General features: G+C 42.5%; 1 protein-coding gene across 1 annotated transcript; it reads left to right on the top strand.

Moving 5' to 3' along the window:
- The first annotated feature begins 1,436 nt into the window (after positions 1-1,436).
- Positions 1,437-15,328, top strand: LOC122651637. Its single transcript, XM_043845106.1, has 6 exons — positions 1,437-2,360; positions 4,195-4,386; positions 4,501-4,740; positions 5,582-5,799; positions 13,884-14,138; positions 14,753-15,328. The coding sequence occupies exons 1-6, from the start codon at positions 1,937-1,939 to the stop codon at positions 15,005-15,007; spliced, it is 1,584 nt and encodes a 527-aa protein (XP_043701041.1). The 5' UTR covers positions 1,437-1,936; the 3' UTR covers positions 15,008-15,328.
- Positions 15,329-25,098: the final 9,770 nt, after the last annotated feature.

Raw genomic sequence — 25,098 nt, 5'->3', positions numbered from 1 at the left:
TTCTCTCTTACACAATATCGAAATTGACCGGGCAACGACCCCTTGTCCTTAAAAATGTCTATGGAGAGAGAAGGCTGCTAGAATGTGAAGTGTACATTAGCACATCCTTGTGACTATTTCTCTCCTCTCCTCCTATGAAATGACATATCTACCGTTATTGTGGGAAAGGAGAGAGAGACACAAGGAGGTACTAGTGTATGCTACATAGCTTGACAATCTTTTTTTTCCCAAGTTTCTAATATGGAAAAAGAACACTGCATGATCGCGTGCAGAATGCGCTTGCATACAACCCCTTGAAATGATCACCCCATCCACCTACAAATTGAAATATACCCCTTAGATGATGGAATTGGCCCCGCGCTAGTGCAGAGGCCTCGAAACCTGGCACCAACTCATTGCCTTTCTAATACATATGGAAAACGAAAATAAATTGGTTGAACCACTTAAAATGAAAAAACTGAATCGAACCGATTTCCTCATTAGTCGTGTTCAATTGTGGGTTTTATGAACTGACAAAAACTCAAAACCTACCAGGCTCACGTTAAGATCAACTAAAAATGAAAAAGATAAATGAAAAATCAATAAAAAAATTTAAACTATTATTTTTGTTTTTCGGGAGAGGGATGGGTATGCTAGTGGTATTTCGTATGCTAGCACCCATAGGGTATGAGGGTATCTCTCCTTTGAAGGGGAAGACAGATAAACACATAGGGTGCTAGTATATGGTATATCGCTAGCATACTACATACTCAACAGTTTCCCTTGCTTTTTATATAGAAAAAAGAAGGCTGTTTGATCACACCCCTACGCCCAAACACATGGGTGGCAAAATACCACCCCACCCCCTCATATTGGATGTTTGGGTGTATGCATCCATTGGTCTCTGCACTGGCATAGGGGCCACATGACCAAGTAGCATTCTCTCTCCCTTTTTATATATAGAAAGTGAAACAAAACCAATAATGAACCAATAAGAGCTCATTTATAAAAAATAAAAAAAATCCAAATCAATTTTCACGTTAACTTAGATAAAACCGTTTCAGATTGATTGAAACCAAACCAATTCAAACCGGCGGTTTGACACGCAGCGTGTCTGATAGTGCCGACCCTATCCGCCAAAAAGAAAAGAAAGTTAGTGAGAAAAAGGAATTTATATGTTCGTTAACATTCCTCGTCAGCAATGAGCAGGCACATGCACACAGCGCAAATCACTCCGACTCTCGCAATGTCAAGAGAGTCGTGCATCGTAACCGGCAATTGCAGGTGCATCCATGCCGACCAGAATCGCTTCTCACCCGCGCAGTGCGCACACGGTAGCCGACAGTTAACTGCAAAGACAGAGCGGTTTGTCTACGTGGAAGAATACTGAGCGTCGATCTCGATTTACCGAATCGGTATATTTCCAAAACCACTGGTTCGCACTTGGCAGTGTCTGTAAGTCTTGATCGGACAAATTTAATTGCTCGGAAACTGCCATTAATGGCGATGACGGTTAAAATGTCTATTCGTCTCGGTAGTCGACGCCAGTAGAGAGATCTTGAGATCTTCTCAAGGCTTCAACAACAGATTTCAACATCCAAGTCTTTGTCAGAAAGAAAAAGATGGTGGATGCTTTTGCCTTTTGGCTCCTTTTCTAAGAGTTTCTAGAGAGATCTTGTCCGTTGGTTGCTCCGCTAGGGTTACAGCCTCTAATCAATGCAGCTTCAAGATTACGCCAATGGAGATATCAGTATAGTTCCGTTAGCTTCGTTTTCTGTGCTACTTTGAATGCCAATTGCCAAAGTTCGAGTTCTGGATCGAAAAGACTCTAGTCATGGAGCTTTTGCTTCTTCAGTCACTTTTTTGACCCCGAAATTTAGGCATGCGGTGTGTGATAGATACTTGGTGAGTTGATGTTTTCAGTTTGTAACAATTTAGGTGATTGGTGTTAGTAGGAATGTCGGAAGTCACAGTAACAAAGACATGGCGAGAGGAGCTTGCAAGCCTCGTGGAGAACCCAGGGATAACTTACACCGATGATTCAATTGGAGTCGCACCGGCGGCGGTGGAAATGACGGCGACTAGTTTCATTGGTGTTGAGGGACTCGAAAACAATGCAGTTGAAGCAGAGAGCTTTAAGGATCAAGTTAAAGGATTCCTGACGGCCTCCGCCGAAATGCTGATTGAGTTGGGTAGAGGTTGCAGGGATGTGGCGCAGCAGAATTTTGGGAATGAAGATTCGTTTATTGTGAAGAAGTTCGGTGGGCCTTGGGCAAAGGTTACTAGTAGACTCAGATTCCTGAACGATTACTTGCCGGAGGATCGGGACCCGGTTCACGCCTGGCCGGTGATTTTTTTGGTTTTCATTCTCGCACTATCAGGTACTTCTGGCGTTTTTGGATGATTTAACTCATCATTAACCCTAAGAGTTTAGTTGAAATCATGCAACATTGACAACATTTTTGCTTGATGTTGATTCTACAATGGATCTGCTTTCACTTCTAGAATCTTCTTGGGTATTTGCAGTATTTTAAGAAGATGCTTTCCTCCACTACAAATTTTTCTCAAGTGATGTGAGTTGGTAAGATTGCTTCTTGGGATATCTTCCCAATGCGATAGAACGAGAACAAAATGCTCTCCCTCCCTTTTTTTTTTGGGGGGGGGGGGGGTTGGGGGTTGGGGGGGGGGTGTGTGTGTTGAAGAGGCCTGCCAACCGCTTCATGTTCAGCATGCATAATAGGATTTCTTGAATCGGTGTATGACACCAATTATTGAGAGCATTACTTTTTTTGTGCCACTAGGTAGACATCATGATAGACAGATGGGTAAATCAGATTCAAAACCTCTACCACCTTGGATGTGTTGAACTTCCCTCGCCAGGGAATGTACTGTCATACTTAATTTGTATTCATGATTCCCCCCTTGATTCAATTTCTTTTTATGTGCTTCTTATGTGCTTGCCCTGTCAATTGGAAAAACAAACTTATTACTCCTCTAGGTGATGAATCCGGATACATTACATGTGCAATCCGAATTGGGGTTTAAAAAGATTTATGCCCTGGAGACTGGTAGACGCGCTACACTGCTTACGATAAACCGTTTGTGGCTTGTGGCGGATAAAACCATGTTTGTGGTGAACCAAAAGACTCTTTACATGACCAATGCAGGCCTCATAGAAGCATAAAGACTAAGTGCAGTGGATGAATATGTGCTGAAAGATTAGTTTGTGCCCTCTATGCGAACATGGATATACTTACAAAATTAACTCCACCATCATAGTTTGAGTTATGGCATTATATAGCAAGGCTGCAGGGTTCCAGAGACCATATGGAACTTCTTGTTTTATATACACAATTTTCTATAAGCAAATATGTTTATAACTTCTCAGCAGAGCCTTACCCTTAAATTAATGGTAACCTCACATTAATGGAGATAGGGGAATCATCAAAAAGCTTAAAAGGAAAACGAGGGAGGTGAAAAGACTGTAGTTTTCCTAAGTTATTGAAGGGTTTGGATTTATTTAGTTGTTTTATCTTTTAGCATTCTTGTGTCTTATGCTTTTCCATCAGATTAATGAATTCTACTATAATTGATCAAATAAAAAAAGAAACAAAAGAAATTTGATCCTGTCATTTACAGAGGGTAGGGTGTGAGAAAGAGCATATAGACAAATTACAATAGGTTTCAGATAAAACAAGGTGGAGGAATGCTAGCTCAATCTTTGAGACCCAATGAACAGGAATGCTCATTCAACTTGTACCGTCTTTGTGCTTGGGTTCCCAGTGGGAAGATCATGTTCTATTACTGGTATTTTTAAAGATGAAGCAAACTCACATTAGGCAAACATAATTCTACTTTCAGTGTTTATGTTTTACTAATTTTCTCCTCTTAGATGTTAAGTAGTTAAGATTGACTGAATACCCGTATTAATACACATTCTCGAGCCTGCCGATGTGGTTGCTCTCTCTCTCTCTGGTCCCTAATTTTGTCATATTATGAGCCTTCTCAAGCATTTGCTGACACTTCCTACAATATTTTGCTCTGTTACCATTTCTAGTTTGGATTATGAAAGATTTTTCTTTATATTGTTATTGGACCTAGAAATGTAAGAAGTTTACCGTGACCTGATGTTAGGATTTGTTACCCCTTTATAGAATTATATACCTTTCCCTTATCTTCTGCTTAACAATTCCTAATGCCAAAGTCAATATGCAGCATTGAATGTAAATACAGGACAGGACAGTTCTGTGCCACAGATAAAGAAAGTGTTTATACATCCTCCTAGTGCTAGTTGTATACAACTTCCTGATGGAAGACATATTGCATATCATGATCAAGGTGTTCCAGCTGAACGAGCCAGGTTCTCCTTGATTGCTCCACATTCCTTTCTTTCATCCCGACTTGCAGGTAAATCAACTAGTTTCATCATAGTTGCTAGAGTGCCTTTGGTAAACAAAGGTTCAGTGGCTGTTCCTGGTGAGCTTCTTTTAAATTGTATTTGTGTATTTTGTTCTTAAAAAGGAATACCTGGAGTTAAAGCATCACTACTGGAGGAGTTTGGTGTCCGCTTGGTAACATATGATCTTCCTGGCTTTGGAGAGAGTGATCCTCATCCCAGCAGGAATCTTAACTCATCAGCTATGGATATGTCATACATCGCGGATGCCATTGGTGTCAGTGACAAGTTCTGGGTGATGGGTTACTCAGTTGGAAGCATTCATGCATGGGCTGCGCTCAGATACATTCCTGACAGGCTTGCAGGTTCGAACCTCCCCAAGAAAAAATAAGAAGCTGATCTGGCTCCTTGGTATTTGGGAAAGGGATATTTCCTCATCAATGCCATCATTGTCAATATAACTATAATTATTGTTGTTGCTGTTAGCAGTAGTAGTACAAAGTGGAGGGCTGATGTGGATATTCCAACTGTCGTATAAGGAGGCCCACTTGATTGACCACGTCAAATTTGGGGCCCAACTCAACCATTTGGGCCCCCGTGAGTTTGGAGTTTTCACCTTGTATGTATAACAGAAACCATTTTCAAAAGGATGACTTCGAACCTTCATTTTGCCATGCCCCTCTGTTTGGTCTGTAACATTACCAAGTACTGGGTGATATGTGCTACTTCTCCACCGAGTTCAGTGGAAAAAAGCAGCCATGAGGCAGATTCGTAATCCTCTTAGAATCTTCTCTTAGTCACTGCCCTGTTATCAGCATGACAGTTTTTCTAGGTGAGCCACTAAGAAAGATTTTCTGAGTAGGTCCTGGAATCTGCTGCATGGATTTTTATCGGCATCCAAGTTTTACGGAAACATAGCCCACATCCCCTTTTACTCATGTTGCAAGTTCAGAGCAAATGGAGTTTGTCATATGACAGATTAGACTTTTGAGAGTGGAGGAAAAAGTCAGCATTTTGAAGAAGGTTAGAAAAGGTTGCGTGGCCTATAATACAAGGGGAAATTTCTGATATGTGTTGGCCATATGGTTGTATAATGCCATCTATCAAACAGTCGGGGTGGCCATATCAGCTCTCCATGTGGCATAAATATATGATTTTGTTTGTGTTTAGTTTACTTTCTCACCCATCAGTGACAAAACCTTGCAGGTGCAACCATGTTTGCCCCAATGGTCAATCCGTATGAATCAAGAATGACAAAGGAAGAGAAGCAAAGGACCTGGGAGAAGTGGACATCAAGAAAGAAACTGATGTACTTCTTAGCTCGGAGGTTCCCTAGATTTCTTGCTTTCTTCTACCACCGCAGTTTCCTATCTGGGAAGCATGGTCAAATTGAAAAATGGTTATCAGTGTCACTAGGAAAGAGAGTGAGTGCATTTCCATTTTCAATCACTGTTCAAGGATCACAGCATTTGCAAAATACCACCCAACCTTACCTATCATGATACATACTCTGGATAATTTTTTTTTATGATATTTCTAATTGATTTCTTTTACTCTTCTGTTGATGGGCAAGCTAGACTTAACTAGATCTGAGTTGGATAAACTAGTATTGCAGACTGATTGAAGGTTGGTTCATTGCTTGGGTTTGCTGATGTGCGTTAGTTGGATAAACTAGTAGCTCCATTGTTTGTTTTAGTGACTTGGTGATGTAGACAAGCTGCACTGCTAGCAGTACAGCCGGAATACGAAGAACCAGGTCCATGCTTAGGATCACGGTTCTTCAACCAGACCTAACCCATGGTCTGGGTTTTTGTTGGTTCACTCATAACCAGAATCGTGGGGTCCTATTGTAGCACTACTAGATAATTAGCCTTAGGCTGTGTTTGGTATGCATTCCCATTCTTAGAATGCACATTCTCATTCTTAAGATCTAGAATGCGTTCCTCACATAGAATGGCAATGTTGTTTGGCACATGTCTAACTAAAATTTATTCTTGATTTTCTAATGCTGGTGAGACAGTGAGTGCATCACAGTAATGCATACCATTCGTAGGGACCAGGTGGTACATTCATACTAACGCATTTCATCAAACACCTTTCATACAAGCAACAAACGAAGAAATTCCATTTTAACTTCTCTAAAAATAACAACATGAACAACCTGTTGTACTTTTGAATAGGGGCCTCAGACACAAATAGAAAAATATCAATTGCGTGAGAAATGGAATACTGGAATGGTTTTATAGTTTTGGAATAGAGAAAGGGCCTCTAGCTCGAAGGATTTGATGGGAAAACTCCTTCCCTTCTGTTGATGGGAGACCAAGGTATCAGTTCATGGCGACCTGATCTTCTTCTATTTTTCCCCATTTATTTGAGTTTTTATTTGCTATTCCCTCTCCTGAGCGGTACTTGCAGTCCCAAAAGTTTTAGCATTTCTCTCTTAGTTCTCTCTCAGAATTCCAACAAAGCTTTCAAACAAATCCAAGATTGCTTAAATCTGATTTATATTGAAGAGTTATGTTTTGGTCAAATCTTATTTGGTGCGCGAGACTGCTGTTTAAAATCGGTTTGAATGAAAATAATTTTTTAAATATAAAAAATGAATAATTTACCGCACTTTTGGTTTTTAGCAATGTTTTACCATACTAAGATTTATGGAATTTTTAGATTTGATAAAAACCCTAGCATTTAAAAGTTGAAAACTGCACATACCGCCGAAAATCCAGTTTTTGTTCTTGAATTGGGGGGGTGACTTTTTATCCTTTTGGAATTTGATTTTTAACTATTTTTATTGGATTCAAATAGGGGGTATTTGCTTATTTATGAATAATATCTTAAGTAGTAAATGATATTTGACATAAATTTGCGTCGCCCTTGACAACTATGACTCTTAGTACACTGTGTGTATACTAGTAAACTTGGGTCAATAACCACACGTACCTTTTTGAGTTTTTTTTTCTTTCTTTGTGACAATAGTTCATGCATTGTGTTTAAAAAGTAAAAAATAGGCTGTATACAAAAACCAGAGCAAAAAGGCATTTATGGGCCTCGAAACCACCATCAAGTTGGCTGGGAAAAAATCCCTGCTTTCAACCATATCTCGGTTTCTGGCTGGTTGAAACTAGGGCCGAAACCAAGTTTTAGAACCTTGGTTTGCATGCTTGCTCTAATGTAGAAGTCAGTTCAAGTAAGAACCACTCTACAATAGGATCGATGATAGGTTGCAGCAGAACACCAAACACTTAGTTGAGTGAAAAATAAAAGAGGAAAAGGGTAGAAGAAGATGTATAGAAAGATAGGGTTGGACTTTCTTCGTCCTGGGCCTCTCACCCGCAGCTATCATAGCTGTTGAACAGGGGGTTTTCTCCCATAACCGATTTCAAGCAATGGCCTCAAAATTTCATTCAATAATTCCTTGTCAAGCTCTTACAAAAGCTGCCTATTTAATGAGTCCGACCAACTTACAAAATTAGAAAGCAGAAAATAGCAACTAATGGAAAATAGCAAATAATGAAAATAGTAACTAATTGGAAATAGAAACTTCTAAAGGCTTTATAATCCAGCCTTCTAAACATGCAAGGACAACCAAATTAGAAAGTACTAGGCAGCAAACTAATGGAATTAGAAACTACTAAGCAGCAGTAGAGGTTGACTGGTCAAAGGCTAGTAGTCGCTGGGAATTTCGAGCAGCTTTTTTTGGGTCTTCTAGAAACTCTGCTGGGCTGGCTCTTCCTGGTCCAATCCTGGCCCGATAATCTTGGTTCGATGGGTCTGTGACACTGTTCATGTGAACAGAGTTCGATCCAGTCGACTCCTTGCTGTGGGAAGCCCGGGAGGCTGATTCAAGCTTGGTTCTTCAACAGTACACTGTTCTACAGCCATTAGAAAATTGACTTCAACCTTCAATCCTCTCTGCTGCAAGTTTCAGACCTATTCTCTGGTTAGTTTCTAATTTGATCCTAGTATCTGATTCTGATTCCCTACTCCTCTGCCCATCCCAGCTGTCAAACCACCCCCAGACTTTTTAGGCCTGTGAATCTGCTGTTATTCCCTCTCCACCATCTCAGCCTGTCCCTGAATCAATTCTTCAGTTTCAGCCTAGTGTTTTGAAATCGGCAGGAAGTATTTAACCTGCTGGCTGCATTTAGACCCTTGGAATTAAATCCTACTTTGTTTCAGACCTTACCCACATATCCTTATTCTGTTCCAACCCTTTAAACTATTATTGTACTGTCTCTTCCCTATTCTGATCCTTTTTCTTAACCCATCAGCCTTGCCACAACCTGAATATACCATTCGTGAGACTTATTCCCTGGTTTAAGATCCTATTCTGGGACTGATTGAAGCTTTCAATTCTGTCCTACATTACCTTGGTCATATTCCCTTCTTCCTTTGTTCTACTACCATATCCTTGCAACCCTAATCTTTTTTTGAAGCTATTCGACACCTATTCCTGGAACTGTGTTCACTGTTCTGCTGTATTATTGTGGTGAAGTTGATATTGGTGAAATCAAGATCAAGTGGAGTCATTTCTATCATCTACAAAGCTGCGGCACCTGTTTTTTGAGTTTCCACCAGAGCACCTTCTCTCTCTTGTATCTCCTAATCTGTCCAGCAGATCATTGAGATATTTGGTAGTCTTCTTCAGCCATTGGAGACCTTCCATCGATCATAATATCAGCCCCATCTAATGGTTTGTTCTGCTACAAGTTAATATATTACTAAATCTGTCCTTGCTAATTTCATGTCTTTGTTCCTATCTTTCAATCTAACCATTAGTTTGATGACATACATGGAGAGATGTATCCAGCCAGCAGCCACCAATCCCTACCTTTGATTCTAGTTTGGTGTTTATCTGTCAAGCAATTTGTTAGATTTTGGTTGTTGCTAAATATGAAACCGGCTTTCTATTTTGTTCTTTCTATCATAGCAACCTATCTAATCCTTGGTTCACCATCAAACTTGGAGTATTGTTCCATTACCCTAACTCTTCCATTCAACCAGAACTTGGGCTTGATTTAAGCCTTGGTTCTTTAGCCATCGACCCTACTATTGTTGCTGGAATTTATAACCTACAGTCCTGCTTGTAGGTGGGGTGTAATTACTTGCTGTTTTAGTGAGTGTAGCCCTATTAATATATTTTTATTGTTTTTATAGGAAAACGAGAATACTGCTGAATTATTTCTGTGCTTCTAGTTTTGTTTCCTTTAAATGTTTGATAATCAGTTTATCCGTTACCCACAAGAAGAACTGAAATTATACATGTAACAAGGGTGAATTCTTTCAGCAGACCTCTACCATGTAAATTTTGTGAACAGGTAGATTGTAAGATTCCTTGCTTATATGTTAAATTTCAAACCAAATGGAATTTGCAAAGTGGCAAAATAGAGCTTTGAAAATCTAAAACCATAGAAGCGTGCACCGTAGTGGTCTGTAGGTGTGACTGGACAATACATGGGGGGTTGTTTAATTGACTTTTAAAATTTGAAACATGGTTATCAAGGCCATGACCCTCTGTCCTATAGTTGGAATAGCCACATCATCTGTCCATGTGGCACAATAAGGGTGGGCCTTGTTGAGAAGCCTCCCAACATTGGACCATAAAGAAAATAGAGGGAAAAGGGGAGGATGGGTTAGAGACAGATGGAGAGATGACTAGATGAGAGAGAAGATAGGGGCGGGGGAGAAAGAGAGATCGGTTAGGTTATGTTAGGGGGGGGGGGAGAGAGAGAGAGAGACCATGGATGGATTAAGGTATCATGATCGGATTGGCCGATAAGACCATGGATTAACGTATCAGAATCGGATCGGCCGAAATGGCCGATCCGTATCGGTCGATATGGCCGATCCCTATCGGTACCAGCTCGATACCGGATCGATGGTACAAAAACCAAGAAAGGAAAAAAAAAACGGAATCTTGGGGAGAAAAAGTATCTGATCAGGCCCGATACGGCTGATCTGTGCCCATATCGGTATCGGTATTGGTGACAAGTATCAGGCGATGGCCGATACTCGTCACCGATACCGGTCCCGATCTTATGAACTAAAACCCTAAGTGAGACTTTTAATTTTTTTTTCTGTAATGACAATAAACCCTCAAATTTCATTGTGTCTAAATTAAACCACTGAAAGTTGTAGTGCAAAAAATGAAAAAAGCAACTTTGTCGAAAACTTAATTCTTCTTGTTTCTCAAAACAGGCTTGTTTTTGTTTCCAAAAAAATTGTTTGATAACAATTTTTCAAAATGGAGTTATCAAAAATGTTTATTGCAACAAAAACTTTTTTTTTGGGGGGGGGGGGGGGGGAGGGTTTCAAAACAGAATAAAAGTTTCCAAAAGTGTTATCAAATGAGGCCTTGATCTGATTTATATTTAATATTTGGAAACAGCCTCTCCTATGAAGCAGGGGGTAAGGCTGCATACATTTGCCCCTCCCAGACCCTGCAGTGGCTGGAGCCTCGTGATGTAGATCGAAGTATGAAGAAGACGAAGAAAAAAAATTTACTGCTCATGTGAACAGCACTGTGAGGTGCTGTTCACGCGAACAGTAATTTGGGGCTGATATGGACTGCTGGCTTAGAGGAGTTGCTTTATTAGACACTTGTTTAGTTTCCTATTTGAGTTGTAATCCTAATTTGGAATCCTAGTTAGACTCAAGTTTCTATTTTACAACAACAACAACAAACTCAGCCTTATCCCAACTGAATGGGCTCGGCTAACTGGATCCTTGCAAAACAAAGTAGGGAAAACTGAGTGAAAGTAACTAAATGAAGAATGAAGACATAAGAGATGAGAAGTGTGGAAAAAGAAATGAAAGTAAGAGGAAAGAGGCACAGCCCAGGAAGTCAGGAAAATCGCAGCTAGATGGGGTCGACAACATGGATCCTTGCCCTCCAATAGGCTCTATCCGAGGTCATACTAGTTACAAGACCCAAACTACGCATGTCATTCCTCACAACCTCTCCTATGGTCATTTTAGGCCTGCCCCTACCTCTTTCGCTCCTTCAATCGGAATCTGATCACTTCTCCTTACTGGGGCATCCTTAGGCCACTGTTGAACATGACCATACCACCTCAAACGACATTCTTCGAGCTTGTCATTGATCAGGGCAACTCCCAAATCAGCTCTTATACGTTCATTCTTTACTTTATCCTTCCTAGTTTTTCTGCACATCCATCTTAACATCCTCATCTCTGCTACACATAGCTTCTCAATATGACACTTCTTAACTGCCCAACATTCCACCCCATATATCATAGCCGGTCGAACAACAGTCCTATAAACTTTTCCTTAAGCTTTAAGGAATACGTCGATCACATAGAACACCGGTCGCGCTTCTCCACTTCATCCATCTCAATTTAATTCTCTATGAAACATCATCATCTATGTCACCTTCTTTATCAAGTTTCTATTTTGAAGGGGATTTTATTCCTAGAAGTTGTCTTAGGTTTTATTATAAATATGTGGCTGAGCAGAAAAGGGACAGATATTGAAAAAAAGAGCTGTGGTTGAAGCTGTGAGCCTGTGAGAGGCAGTGATGGTGAGTGACCGTGGGTGGGAGGCCCTTGGTGAGAGGAAGATGGGCTGAGAGAGCTGATCCTATCCCCCCTACTATTTCCCTTTCTTCTTCTTTTCCTTATCCTTTATGTTCTCCTTCATGTGTAAACAGATAAATAGTAATAAAAAAAAAAGAGTTTCAGTTAATTATTTGTTCCTTTTATTGTATTGATCCTTCTGCAATCGATCTCCCGCTAGTTTCCTTGGTTCGAGGTCGACTTTGCATTACCTCGTGCATTGGGACGCTCTTTTTTTTTATGAATCAACAAATTCCTAAGACCTGCCTTTTTTGTTTTTCCAAATAAGTTGTTAGGACCTGCTTTTTAGTTTTCTAATGCAGTTAGTTGCGTGAATTTGCCTTAAAGAAGCAGTGGTTAATTAGTGGCCATTATTCAGTCACTCAATAGTTTCACTTATGAATGGATGCCTAAGTAAATATTGGGTTAAAGTTTGATAAACTTGAAATTTGAGTGAAAAAAGGAAGTGTAGAAATTAAAGAGATGTGGAAGCAGTCTTGCTGAAATGTTTGTCTGAAAATCTGTTTTTAGTATAAGCATATAGTACAGGATTTAGAAACTTGACTGAGTGTTGGAACCCTCTCAATCCTTCACCCTCTTTCTTTGAATGAGGTGAGGAACAAGGGCACTTTAGTATATACAAAGATCCATTGTTGAGTCATTGACACACATATCACAGATTCCCAACCAAGGCAACCATATTTTATTTATGGGAATAATTTTGTTTCTATGTGTGCAGGACAGCCAAATGTTGTGCTCATGTTTTTCTTGGGTCTACCTATCTAATAGTGCCCCATTGGACTAAATAGTGAGGGAGGGAAGTAGGGGGGGGGGGGGGGAGGTGAAGACAGGAGAGTCGAACCCGTGACCTCTTGGAAGCCTGCACTCTACTGGCAAGGCACCAACCAACTGCGCTAACACTAGCAGTATGAACAACTCCTAGTGCAGTCAGGTTGTACCTTGCTTGATGAATGCCGGGTCCCAGCAGGTCTCGGATTCGAGCCTCCTGTCACACATGCTTTACGGCAGCCCCCTCCCCCGTGATTGCCTATGGGCCCTCAATACAAGGTGAAGACAGGAGGTCGAACCCGTGACATCTTGGAAGCCTGCACTCTAATGGCAAGGCACCAACCAACTGCGCTAGCAGTATGAACAACTGCTCGTGCAGTCGGATTGTACCCTGCTTGATGAATGCAGGATCCAGCAGGTCTCTGATTCAAGCCTCCTGTCACACATGCCATATGGCTGCCCCTCCCCCATAATGGCCTATGTGCCCTCAATAGGATCGCACCAATAAAAAAGTTTTCATGTTGATAGCTACTAGAGGAAACTTTTGATTTTTTTTTGTGCAAACAATAAAAATTTAATTAAGAATTAGAAAACAAATATTGCGGACTGTTTCCAATTTTTGAATGTCATTTTGATCGTGGTGAAATTGTCTCTGCAGTGTTGTTTTTCTTGTTATGTAATGGTTTGCCATATTTGATGCTTATCACCCAGAATCAGCCGGCCAATAAAACTTCATGAGAAGGGTACTGGCCAAATCAACAAGCTGACTTAGCAAAGGCTCATCACAATTTAAATAGGCAAAAACAGCAAGCCCATTTCACAAAGCCTTACCCCACGTTAAAGCAAGTCTGTGATGGATCTTTAGTGACCAAACCTTTTTGTGATACAAGAGATTATCATGTGATAAATAATAGCTTCTGTTCACTTATTCTGAATAGACCTTAGTTCAGTAAACTCAACTGGGGTCGCCCATTTCTGTGTTTTTCACATTCTGATGTTCCACAAGGATGTTTCCCTTATGTATTATTTCCATCTGTGAAAAAATAACGATTCTATTCATATAAAATAGCATACAATATGCTACAATTGAGAACTACTGCTTTACACCAGAACCCTTTTAACATAATATTGATATTTTTTTTCAGGATAGAGCTTTGGTAGAAGAGCCGACTTTTGAAACATTTTGGCAGAGGGATGTCGAAGAATCAGTGCGTCAGGGAAATCCCAAACCATTTATGGAGGAAGCAGTGTTACAGGTATCAAATTGGGGTTTCAGCCTTGCAGACCTTCAAGTGCAGAAGAAGCAGAAAGGAAAAGGCATCCTCAATTGGATAAAATCGTTGTATAGTCAACCTGAAAATGAATTGATAGGATTTCTTGGTCCAATTCATATTTGGCAGGTCTGCACACTATTTAGTCCCTGGTTTTATTGCTTGGTGAAAAAATTAGATAACAAACCTTGAAATAGCTTGATTTTTCTGCTTCTTTCTTTCCTTGTCGGATACCTCTCCATCTTCCAAGGGAGGAACTTCACAAATGAAGATTCTGCCTGGAATATGCTGGCTTGTTTGCATTGATTGATAAACTGCATTTAGCACATTCTGTTGCTAGGAAATCCGACGTAATTGTTGGCCATTGTTAGAATCGCCACCCAAAGATAGCAGTAAATGTGGTGGTCTTTTGGGGTTGTATTCAATGTGTCAGCACTCATGCACTCACACCTAACCTTAGTGGACCATGTTCTATTCATTATTTCCTGGAAAACTTTCCACATTGCTTTTAGTGGAATTTTCATTTTGACACCATATTTGTTCTGATTTTCCAGTAGAATGCTAGTATCTTTGGTTAGGGTCAATTATTTGGCCTAGAGATTTCCTTGGCGCACACACAAATGCTGATTGCATTTGGTCATTCTTGTCATATTCAACTATACATGGTATTTTCTTTTGAGCATAAAAAAATTACCATTTTGTGTCCTTGGATTTTTAATAAATATTGTTTTGATGGTTAACAGGGTATGGATGATCGTGTTGTTCCACCGTCAATGGCAGACTATGTGCACCGAGTTTTGCCAGGAGCTACAATTCATAAGCTCTCTGGTGAGGGGCACTTCTCCTATTTCTGTTTCTGTGATGAATGCCATAGGCAGGTATTTTCTACTCTTTTTGGAGCACCACAAGGTCCACTCAACATAACTGTGGAAGCAGACCTAACATCATTAGAAGAAGTTGAAGAATTTGACGAGGGCTCTCTGACTGCCATGCACTGAAGTATATCATAGTTTCCACACTAGTTTCAGGTTAACAAGGAAAAATGAATTTCTGTAAATACCCCTGATTTGCTTCTTTGCTAATGGAGGAAAAAGGGAAATCCCAAAAATCAATAAATTATTAGTCAAGTCCCATTTCTGCAGTTATTCTAGAGCAGGTGATGAGTGCGAGCATGGACAGTTTTGGATGAGGCATCAAGAGAAGAGGAAATTGGTAGTAGCTTTATTATTTTTTCACACTCTTTCCTTTTCATGGAAATGGTCATTCTGATTCATGTACTCATCTTCATTCTTCAGTAAAAAGTAACTATCATTTCTACTCGTATGAGCAGTATATCAACATTTTTAAAGTGGATTTTGAAAATCTCTTGTTCAGATTCTTTAAATGTGACGTTCCGACAGACTAGGGGTAGTGAGAGTAATTATGCCATTCTCGTAAGTCTGTTATGTTAAGCATAAAGTGGAAGGACTTAATTATAATAAATCCACTGTTTGAAGCCTAGTTGTTGTATCTCGTTTAAGATTTTGTAAGTCTAAATATCTTTATTTAAAAATGAGATTGTCTATTACCCAAAAACAAATAAAAATTGAGAGTGTTTAAATGTTATCCTTGTCTTATTTTCTAAAGTTCTCTAAATGGAAGGTAGAAAAAGATTTTCAAATAATATGGAAGTGATTTATTATTATGTTATTAATAAATATTATATAAAATTATATGCACCTGCATAATTTGAAATAATAACAAAACATATCCCTAGTTTCATTTTTTATGTAAACCCCCCTTAGTTGTGAACGACTTATAAATAAGCTCCTAACGTCAAATGTGAATCGTTAATTGTAATTAAATTTTTTAAAGATCTTATTTTACCCTTTAATTTTTTCATCATGGACCATTTTACACTTATGAGACGTAAGGGTAGCCCAAGCCCCTCTCCCCCAAATAATGTTCCATCTTTAATGTCCTTAACCTTTCCCTTTCTTCTTAACCGAGGAAGAGGAGAATCAACGCCGGTGGTGGTGCTGCTGGTAGAAATCATTGCTGGTGGTGCTGCTGCTGCTAGAAATCATCGTCGGTGCTCGTCGGTGCTGCTGCTGCTGCTATTGAAGAGAGAAAATTGAAGATGCTACTGCGGCTATAAATCCCCAAACCGTGCCCTGCTCCACTGTCCTCTCTGGTGTTATTCTTGAAGTTTGAGGAGATGAAAGCTCAACCAAGTGTTCAGTTGAAAAGGTTAGCTGAGTTCTTTGGTTGTCCAATTTCAGAGGAAGAAGATAAAGAAGGGGTAGTAGAGAAGATATTGAAGTTATGTAGTTTTGATCATTTAAGTAACTTGGATGTAAACAAGACTGAGAAAATGGCTTCTGGGAAGAACACAGTGCTTTCTTCAGGAGAGGAGAGGTGAGGTGGGAGATTGGGTAAATCAACTTATACCTGAGATGATAGAAACGTTTGAACAAATCATGGAGGAAAAGTTCCATGGTTCTGGTTTACAGTTTTAGGTGTATCTAGGAAACTTGTGATTCTGTGTTCCTCTGTTCTGTTTATCTTTATTGCCTTTCTTTTTTCAACTTCCAAGGAAAAAGGATTTAGTTGTTTTATTCTCTTGTTCTTTTGCATTGTTTGTTTAGCTTGGGTGAAGGATTGGAATCCACGGGCCAATGGACCTCCAGTAATCAAACGCACCCATATAAAACTGTGTTATTTTGTCTTTCTGACTTGAATTCTGTATTTTTCACCGGAACTTACCTTCGTCGGAGGGTGCTAGGGCCAGAGGAACTCCACCGTGTTTGGGGTTGTTTTCTACAAATCGTCGGAACTGATGTGTAATAAAACCCTAACTCGTTTTTGGGGGTTTTGAGGAGAAGAATTAAGAAACACAGAAAGTTAGAAGTACCTGAAAAAACAAAGTAATCTCAAAACCAGAATGAACAAATCCAATTACGAATGTCATTCAACCTGAGACACCAATCCTTAAAGGGGTAAAAAACACACAAACCGTCAATTAATTCTCCAAATTCGGATGTATGAGTCTGTTCAACTTTCTACCCCCCAAAAAAAACCTTTGTACTCTCTCTTCTTCTCCTTTTTTTTTTTTATTTATTTTTTAACTGTGGGCGGATTACTTAAAAGGGATGAATGGTAATATGGAGTAATACTGGGTGATGGTGATGGACCGTTGGTGATTCTTACCCCTTAGTCCAGCTTCACTGTGTTTACGGTCAACTAATTCACCAAATTAAATCAGATGGGTGAGTTCAATTTGTAAGAAGAAGAAGAAGAAGACAGTTTGGTACGTTTACCATGGATGGCGACGGAGGACAAGGTGAGATGGTGAGGGAAAAAGGGGGCGGTTGGGGTTGGAGGAGGAGAAAGAAGATGATTTAGGTATTTTCGGTTTGAGTGTTTTTTAACCTTACCTCGTTTTTGGGGTTTTGAAGAGAAGAATTAGAATAAGGGTAAAATGAGGATTTAAAATAGGTCACTAAATTAGAAAGGTAAAACGGTTTTTTTTATTTATAAAATTAACAGGTTACTAATACCGTGAGCCATTATTAGGGGTTTTTGTAAAAGTAAAACTTGGGAGAGTGTTTTGCTATTATTTCAAATTATAAGGGGTTGTGTATAATTTATTCAGAAAATTATCATTGTGTTGCACATTTTTCGATATACATGAAATGTCAAGATTTACCCTCATAAAAAAAATTAATAAAAACTACAGGGTGTGGTAGCAGAATGCACATTTTGCAAAGTTATTTTCACGTCTTTTTAATAATAATCGTACATCTAGAATAAGATTAATCTCGACCATCCAATGAATATGAATAGAAATCAATGGTTATTTGCTGTTACGGTGATACGGGTTCAATTTTTGTTTTACTATATGTAAACCACCCATCAACAATGCTTCCCTGCCCAGATTGAAGTTATGGGTGGAATTGTAAGAGGTTCCAGAAGTGCTCTGAAGTTCTTGCTATCGAGAGAGGGGATGGAGTGAGGGATTGAAAACGATGTTGCTATCGTCGAAGGAGGCAACGCATGTGGTGGAAGGCATATGCTTGTAAAGGTCAAAAACCTCTTGGAGACAGTGGGTGAGAGTCCCCTTTCTGAAAAATCAATATATAGCATGTACCGAACTCCGTTCGACGGCATTGGAATAAGTGGCAAGCTGCACACCGTATCTTCGGCCATCTGTGGTGACGACTGAACTAATGAGAACGGAAACGGTAAGCCAAAGCACAAAGAAGAAGACGATGGGTCCCATGTCTATTTATGATGGGTGTGCATGTGTTTCTAATCATGATCATAGCAAGGACTGGGACGTTCCAATTTCCAAATCTATTCTGAAGCTTCAGCCTTTGAGTAATATCTATTTTGTTCCTTGACGATGAGAGACTTGAGATGCATTTTAATCTCAAAGCTTGGGTCTTTGTATCTAACCAAATAAATTATTGGCATGAGACTTTCATCTATGTTAAAACCAGGAAAAGTCAAAACCTTAGCCAATTTCTTGAAGAAGACTTGCATGATCATATCTTAATCTCCTGTAGCTGTGGCTTCCAGAAATTGTAACATCAACGATGTCTTTTGAAAACTCATGATCCGAGTTGCAGTTGCTCAAGGGTTTCTTATTAGTACATGAAGTTATAAATCCGATTTGATTTTGTGGTTCAAGGGTTTGCAAAGATTGTCGCAGGGTTTTGCAGAGGTTAGCGGCCAGGAGAGAAGGCATACCGGTAACAAGAAGTCTCGCTAAATTGAGATAAAAAAAATCCAACGGTTGAGAATTTAATTGCTTAAATGGACGGTTAAAATCAAACAACGTCTTACAATGCTTTTCTTACGCACGCATTGCGACACTTTAGCCAGGGTGGGGTTATACTAAAAGGGCAAAAAAGTGTGGTTGAAGGATTTATTATTGACACGTAAAGGATTGTAAATAAGAAAATCCATCAGTATATATAAGTTTGAAACTGTGGGTCTGTCCATGTACATGTCTAGTCGAAACCTTCTCTCAGCCTGTTCATGCCATGAAATATGATTAGACCTTGGCAACTTGCTCAAGGGCCTCTTGCTCTCTCAAGGTACAGTTCTTAATTATGTAGATGTTCTTCCCCAGTTGAACTTTAAAATAATCCTTTTTAAGTTCTAGTTGAATCAAAGGGAAAAAAAGGTAGCAAACTTGGGTGTATCAATAGAGAAGGCCCTTCTTGCATCCCCAGTTTTTCTTTGTTCTTCTATTCTTTTTGGCATATCAAGTGAGCTACTAATTAAATGAGAAGAGGATACAATGTATTGGTCAAATATGGAATATGAGATCCTACTTTACTTGTGGCTGGCCAACATGTCACACATTTTCAATATTTTTACTAATGTTTAAAAGCTTTCAAGGATTTGTTTATTTAATATTGTGTCCTCAAAAGAAAAAATTTGTAGATTTGTTTATTTAAATTGTAGTAGCTCTAGAGAGGTATCTCTACATAAGCACTTTTGATCTGCCATGCGTAATGATTTGGCCAATTTGATCATTGGATAGATGAAGTATCCTTGAATCAATAGATATCAAAATTTGTGTAAATTTCAAGCCTATGGTCCATCATTCAGCTTTTTTTTTTTCCTTCCCTTTTATTTACAACTATCAAAGCAGAGGAGAGATGTTCTAGAACTTACTTCTAACCATTAGACAGAGAATGTTACTTTATCAGCATTTTGTCAAAATTCAATTCTAAATTTAGTCATATGGCAACCATATATATATATATATTCATCTCTTTCTAAAAGAACCTTACCAGAAAGAAAAATCTGTAAAAGAAAAAAAACAATCCATTAAGTAGAAAAGTTTTTTTTTTTTTGGGGAGGGGGGTTTCAAACATAGCAAAGAAACAAATAAAATAAAAATACTATCACCAAATTAAAAATACGTCAATAAAGAAATAAATTACAATGCAAATGCACAAAGAGAAACTCTGTCACAACAAAGTAGGAAATCTAATATTTAGTATCGCTAGTCCCTGGTGAATTGCACTGATTCCGCATGAATGAGAGAGAGAATATCTCTTGGTTGATAAGGAGAAAGTAGTCTTCACCTTTGTTTGTATCAATATATGGTCAAATGATGCTTTATCTTTGGGACACTGTATAAACCAACCAAGCAAGCGAAATGGTTCAAACATAAGAATTAGTTGTACAACTTTAAGTAAAATGCAATATACATACTCACAAAAAAAAAAAAAAAAAGTAATATGCATAAGCGGGAATATGCTTATAATATTATATCATAAGAAAATAAATAACGCTTCCCTTGCATATGAAAATTAACTCAACAATTGTCTCTAGCCAAGCATAAGAAACTGATGCAAAAAGGTTCCACTTAGGGCCATTTAACTAATCATCCCAAAAGAAAAGAGGGCTAGTATATGGGTGTCAAAATCAAACTGAAACCATTTATCAAAACTGAACCGAGCCGTTTACACTGAAGCTGTGAAACCGTTTAATAAATGGTGTAGTTTTAAAACCACTTTAAACCATTGGTAAACCGTTTAAAACGAAAGAAATATTAGTAATATGTAATGGCAATAATTAACCATTAGTGCCTTCTCAGTTGCTATAAAATTTGAAAACAATGAGAGTCAGACATGGATTGGTAGAAATGTATGTGGAATTTTGTAATAAAATAATTGGATTTGATTCATTTAAATACATTAGTGATACATCCAATATTCATCGGGCCAATCAGTGGCCGCCACGTGTCACAGGGCGACCCGCTCCAGAACCAAGGGAAACGAACCAGGGTCCCAATACCCGGGCGCGGCCAGCACCAAGGCGTGGCCTCCACTCGGGCGCAGCCTCACCTAGGCGTGGCCACAACCAGGAGGCCTCTCACCCAGGCGCGGCCACACCCAGGCGCGGCCTGCACCCAGGCGCGGCCTGCACCCAGGCGCGGCCTGCACCCAGGCGCGGCCTGCACTAGGCGCGGCCTGCACCAGGCGCGGCCTACACCCAGCGCGGCCCGCACCCAGCGCGACTCGCACCCAGCGCTGCCTCGCACCAGCGCGCCTCGCACCCAGGCGCGGCCTGCACCCAGGCGCGGCCTGCACCCAGGCGCGGCCTGCACCAGGCGCGGCCTGCACCCAGGCGCGGCCACCACTCAGGCGCAGCCTCACCAAGGCGCGGCCACACCCAGGCGCGGCCACACCCAGGCGCGGCCTCCTCACCACGCGGCCTCCTCACCCCGCGGCCTCACCCAGGCGCGGCCTCCTCACCCCGCGGCCTCCTCGCCACGCCACGCGACCTCCTCACCCCGCGGCCTCACCCAGGCGCGGCCTCCTCACCAGGGCGCGGCCTCCTCACCACGGCGCGGCCTCACCCAGGCGCGGCCTCCTCTCCAGGGCGGCCTCACCCAGGCGCGGCCACCACGTGGGCGCGGCCTCACCTAGGCGCGGCCACACACCCAGGGGCGCGGCTTGCACCCAGGCACAGCATCGTGGGCACCTGAGGTGGGGGCCACCCATCTATGACCCGATCGTATCGCCAAGACTCATGTCACTACCAGGACTCTAGACCGCCGCTTAGAGGTCACGTCATCCAGACGGATTCAAGCACCAAGGACGCTGTCACCACAGGTATCTATCCACCAAGGATCCTGATGCCACCAGGACACTCCCTCCCACGGGAGATGGCCAATCGAGGATAGAGCCCCGTTACCCAGGGCCTCTATCCACTCAACGGCACACTCACCATCAAACTGTGACTCTCCACACCGCCATACACCGCCATATGCTACTATAAAAGGCAAGGTACGCAACCCCATAAAGGGGATCGAATCTCATCTTGAATAATCACTATTCATCTGCTTGCGCCAGGAGATCTAACTTTGGCATCGGAGAGCCCTAGGCCGGGACCACACCGGTTCTCTCTGTGACCCCTTTGGTCCACTTGCAGTGACGGCACTCGCAGGACCGCTCGACGATTTCTTGACGCATGCAGTTGGCGCCGTCTGTGGGAACGACGCTAGCCATTACAACTACTAGCTCGCTTCCATACTCATTCAATGGCACGAAGGAAGACTACCACCACCAACAACGGAGCAAGGAATGGATCACCACCCCCAGAGGGCTCTCGCCGCAGAGCCAACGACCAGGACCATGTCCCTCTGGAGGAGGAGATCCCCCCTTAATGACCAGTTCGTGATCGCCGAGCCCAACAATGACGAGGCCAACGATGTGGTGGTGGAGGTGACACCGACCCCAATGCTCCAGCCCATCGTGGGTCGGATCAACGACCCGCAACGACGATCCTCGATGAACAACGACTCTTTCGAGAATACCTGACGCAGCGTGCGACATCTCACCGTCGGAGGACTTCACCAGCAGCAAGGGTGGAGTCCATACCTCAACAAGAGCCAAACCCTAGGAGATCATCTCCCAGGGGCGCGAAATCAGAGAGACTTGCGCGACAGGCAACCCCCACTCCGCAGCGGGGGGAGCCTTCCCAGCATCCCAGGAGAACAAGAGACCTCTCACCACGGTCAGAACGTGGGAGGACGCCAACACCCAGGGCGAGGGTGTCTAGCCCGCAGAGATCGGTCCGGAGGTCCGTGTTCGACGGACGACTGGAAGAAAGTCACATACCACGACGAAGCCGGACCTACAGAGAAGAAAGCCCCTCACCTTCACAACAGGGTTCATCCCAGCGGGACCATTCACCATCCCGCCAACACTCAAGGCGGGAAGGGACATCCAGGAGAGAACGTGAACGGGGTCGCAGCGAACGTCCGGCTAGGCGTGGGGGGCAGACACGGGACGAGGAGCTCGATCAAAGACTCCGCGACCTGGATGAGAAGCTGGAAGGGTTGAAGAAGCAGACCAAAGGCGAGACACATTCCATACCTGGACAACACCCCTTCTCGGCGAGAGATCATGTCGCCCACACTACCTTCCAGGTTTCGACTACCCACCTTTGAACTCTACAGTGGTACCACGACCCTAATGACCACATCAACTACTTTAATGGCATGATGACGCTGTATGGGGGGTCGGACGTGGTATCCTGTCGGGCATTCCCTGCGTCCTCAAGGGAGCAGCCACATCATGGTTCTCCAGAGCTACGACCGAGATCTATAGGCTCGTTCGCGAGCTATGCGAACGATTCGTCACCCGCTTCCAAGCGTCAAGCGAAGAAGACCACTTGTCAATCCATCGAACGTGGTACAGAACCCTGGGGAATCTCTCGGGAATACGTTACAGGTTCACCAAGGAGTCCCTGGAGGTTCGAGACTTGGATGACCGACACACGGATGCAGCCCTAGCAGGAGGTATTAGGGACCTGGACTTGATCAAGGACCTGGCACGTCATGAGACCAGGACTATGAAAGAGCTCCTAGAGCGGTGCAACGAGTTTGCAAATATGGCCGAGGTACTACAAGCTAGAACAAAAATAATCGAGGCCAAGCCACGGACAACAAGAGGTCGCACTGATGACCGCAAAGAGGGTAAGAGGTCGAGGACAGGCGCCGACAAGAGAAGAGCGACCACCCGCCTAGGAGGACAGACCGCCGCCCGAGAGAAAGTGAGAGGGCAAGCACCCTTGAGTTCACACCACCGAACACCACCAGTCCCGGATACTCATGCGAGATCCAGGACCGTGACCTACTCCATTGGCCACGACCCATGCTAGCGGCGCCAGAGAAGCGAAACCCTAACAAATATTGTCTCTTCCACAAAGAGAATGGGCACGGCCGAGGAGTGCTATCAATCGAAGAGAGAGATAGGAACAACTGGTAAAAGCAGGAAGCTTGAACAAGTATGTGAAGGGGAGACGTGACAACCGCTCGAGGCCAAGGAGATAGAGGTCGCGACGGAGACGAGGGAATCGAGACGAGAAGAAAGAAGAACGGTCGAGAGAGAGCCGCCCGAGAAGAGCGAGAGAGATGCCACGAACCTAGTGGCACCAAGGGACCTCCTATCCTCACCATACTTGGAGGACCAGGGCAAGAGTCCACCGAGAAAAGCTAAAGCTCATGCCAGGTTCGTGGGAGTGGCGGAGAAGCCCGATAGATAGCCAGGACCGAGGCGGTGATCTCCTTCTCGGATGAAGACCTGGAAGGACTAAACTTCCCGCATGAAGATGCCCTGGTAGTACAGGTGGAGGTAGCCAATCGACTTGTACACAGGGTACTGATAGACACAGGGGCGTCTGTTGACGCACTCTCCTTGGACGCCTATCGACAGTTCGAGTTCGGGGACGACCAGCTCAAACCAGAGCCCACTTATCTCCATGGATTCTCAGGTGCCACCGCCTCCATCAGAGGTACCATAGAGCTACCCGTTACCTTCGGGGTACACCCTCGACAAGTAACCATCATGGTAAATTTTATGGTAGTCAAGTCCGTGGTGTCCTTCAACGGCCTCTTAGGGCGACCATCACTGACAGCCCTTAGAGGAGTCATATCACCACTTCACCTGAAGATGAAGTTCCCCACCGAGAACGGGGTAGGCCAAGTCCGAGGAGATCAGAAGAAGGCAAGGGAGTGCTACGCCACCTTCATGAAAAAGAATAATGGCAACACCCGTGGAGTGGCACTCGCCTAGAGAGCATGATCGGTGACCGGAGAGATGAGCCGACGAGAGAAGGGGAAGGCCAGTGGAAGACCTCATCCCATGGCCACTCGGCCAGGATGACCCCTCCAAGGTCGTTCAGGTCGGCTCACTTTGCTAAGCAAGGAACAGAAGAAGAACTTGGACACCTCCTCCAAGCAAACATAGATGTCTTCGCATGGTCAACCTCCGACATGCCAGGAATACCACGTTCCATAGCGGAACACCGACTACACGTCGACCCAACCAGGAAGCCCGTTCAACGAGCGGCGTAACTTCGCCCTCGACCGACAAGCGGCAATCAAGGAGGAGGTCGAGAAGTTAAGCCGATCGGGTTCATCGAAAGGAGAAGTTCCCAACCTGGCTCGCCAACGTGGTCATGGTACCAAAGCCAAATGGGAAGTGGAGGATGTGTGTCGACTACACCGACCTGAACAAGGCATGCCCAAAAGATGAATACCCACTGCCCAGGATCGACCTACTGATCGACGCCACCG

Source organism: Telopea speciosissima, chromosome 2 (genome assembly GCF_018873765.1).
Source record: "Telopea speciosissima isolate NSW1024214 ecotype Mountain lineage chromosome 2, Tspe_v1, whole genome shotgun sequence".
NCBI lineage: Eukaryota > Viridiplantae > Streptophyta > Magnoliopsida > Proteales > Proteaceae > Telopea > Telopea speciosissima.
Note: the sequence above shows the minus strand (reverse complement) of the source record. Positions and strands in the feature narration are given on the sequence as shown.

Bases quoted from the DNA above. Each gene is read 5' to 3' on its own strand.
- LOC122651637 (XM_043845106.1), top strand. From the start codon at position 1,937: ATGTCGGAAGTCACAGTAACAAAGACATGGCGAGAGGAGCTTGCAAGC. The intron at 4,741-5,581 runs GTTCGAACCTCC...AAAACCTTGCAG, and splicing joins CATTCCTGACAGGCTTGCAG to GTGCAACCATGTTTGCCCCA. The intron at 14,139-14,752 runs GTCTGCACACTA...GATGGTTAACAG, and splicing joins GTCCAATTCATATTTGGCAG to GGTATGGATGATCGTGTTGT.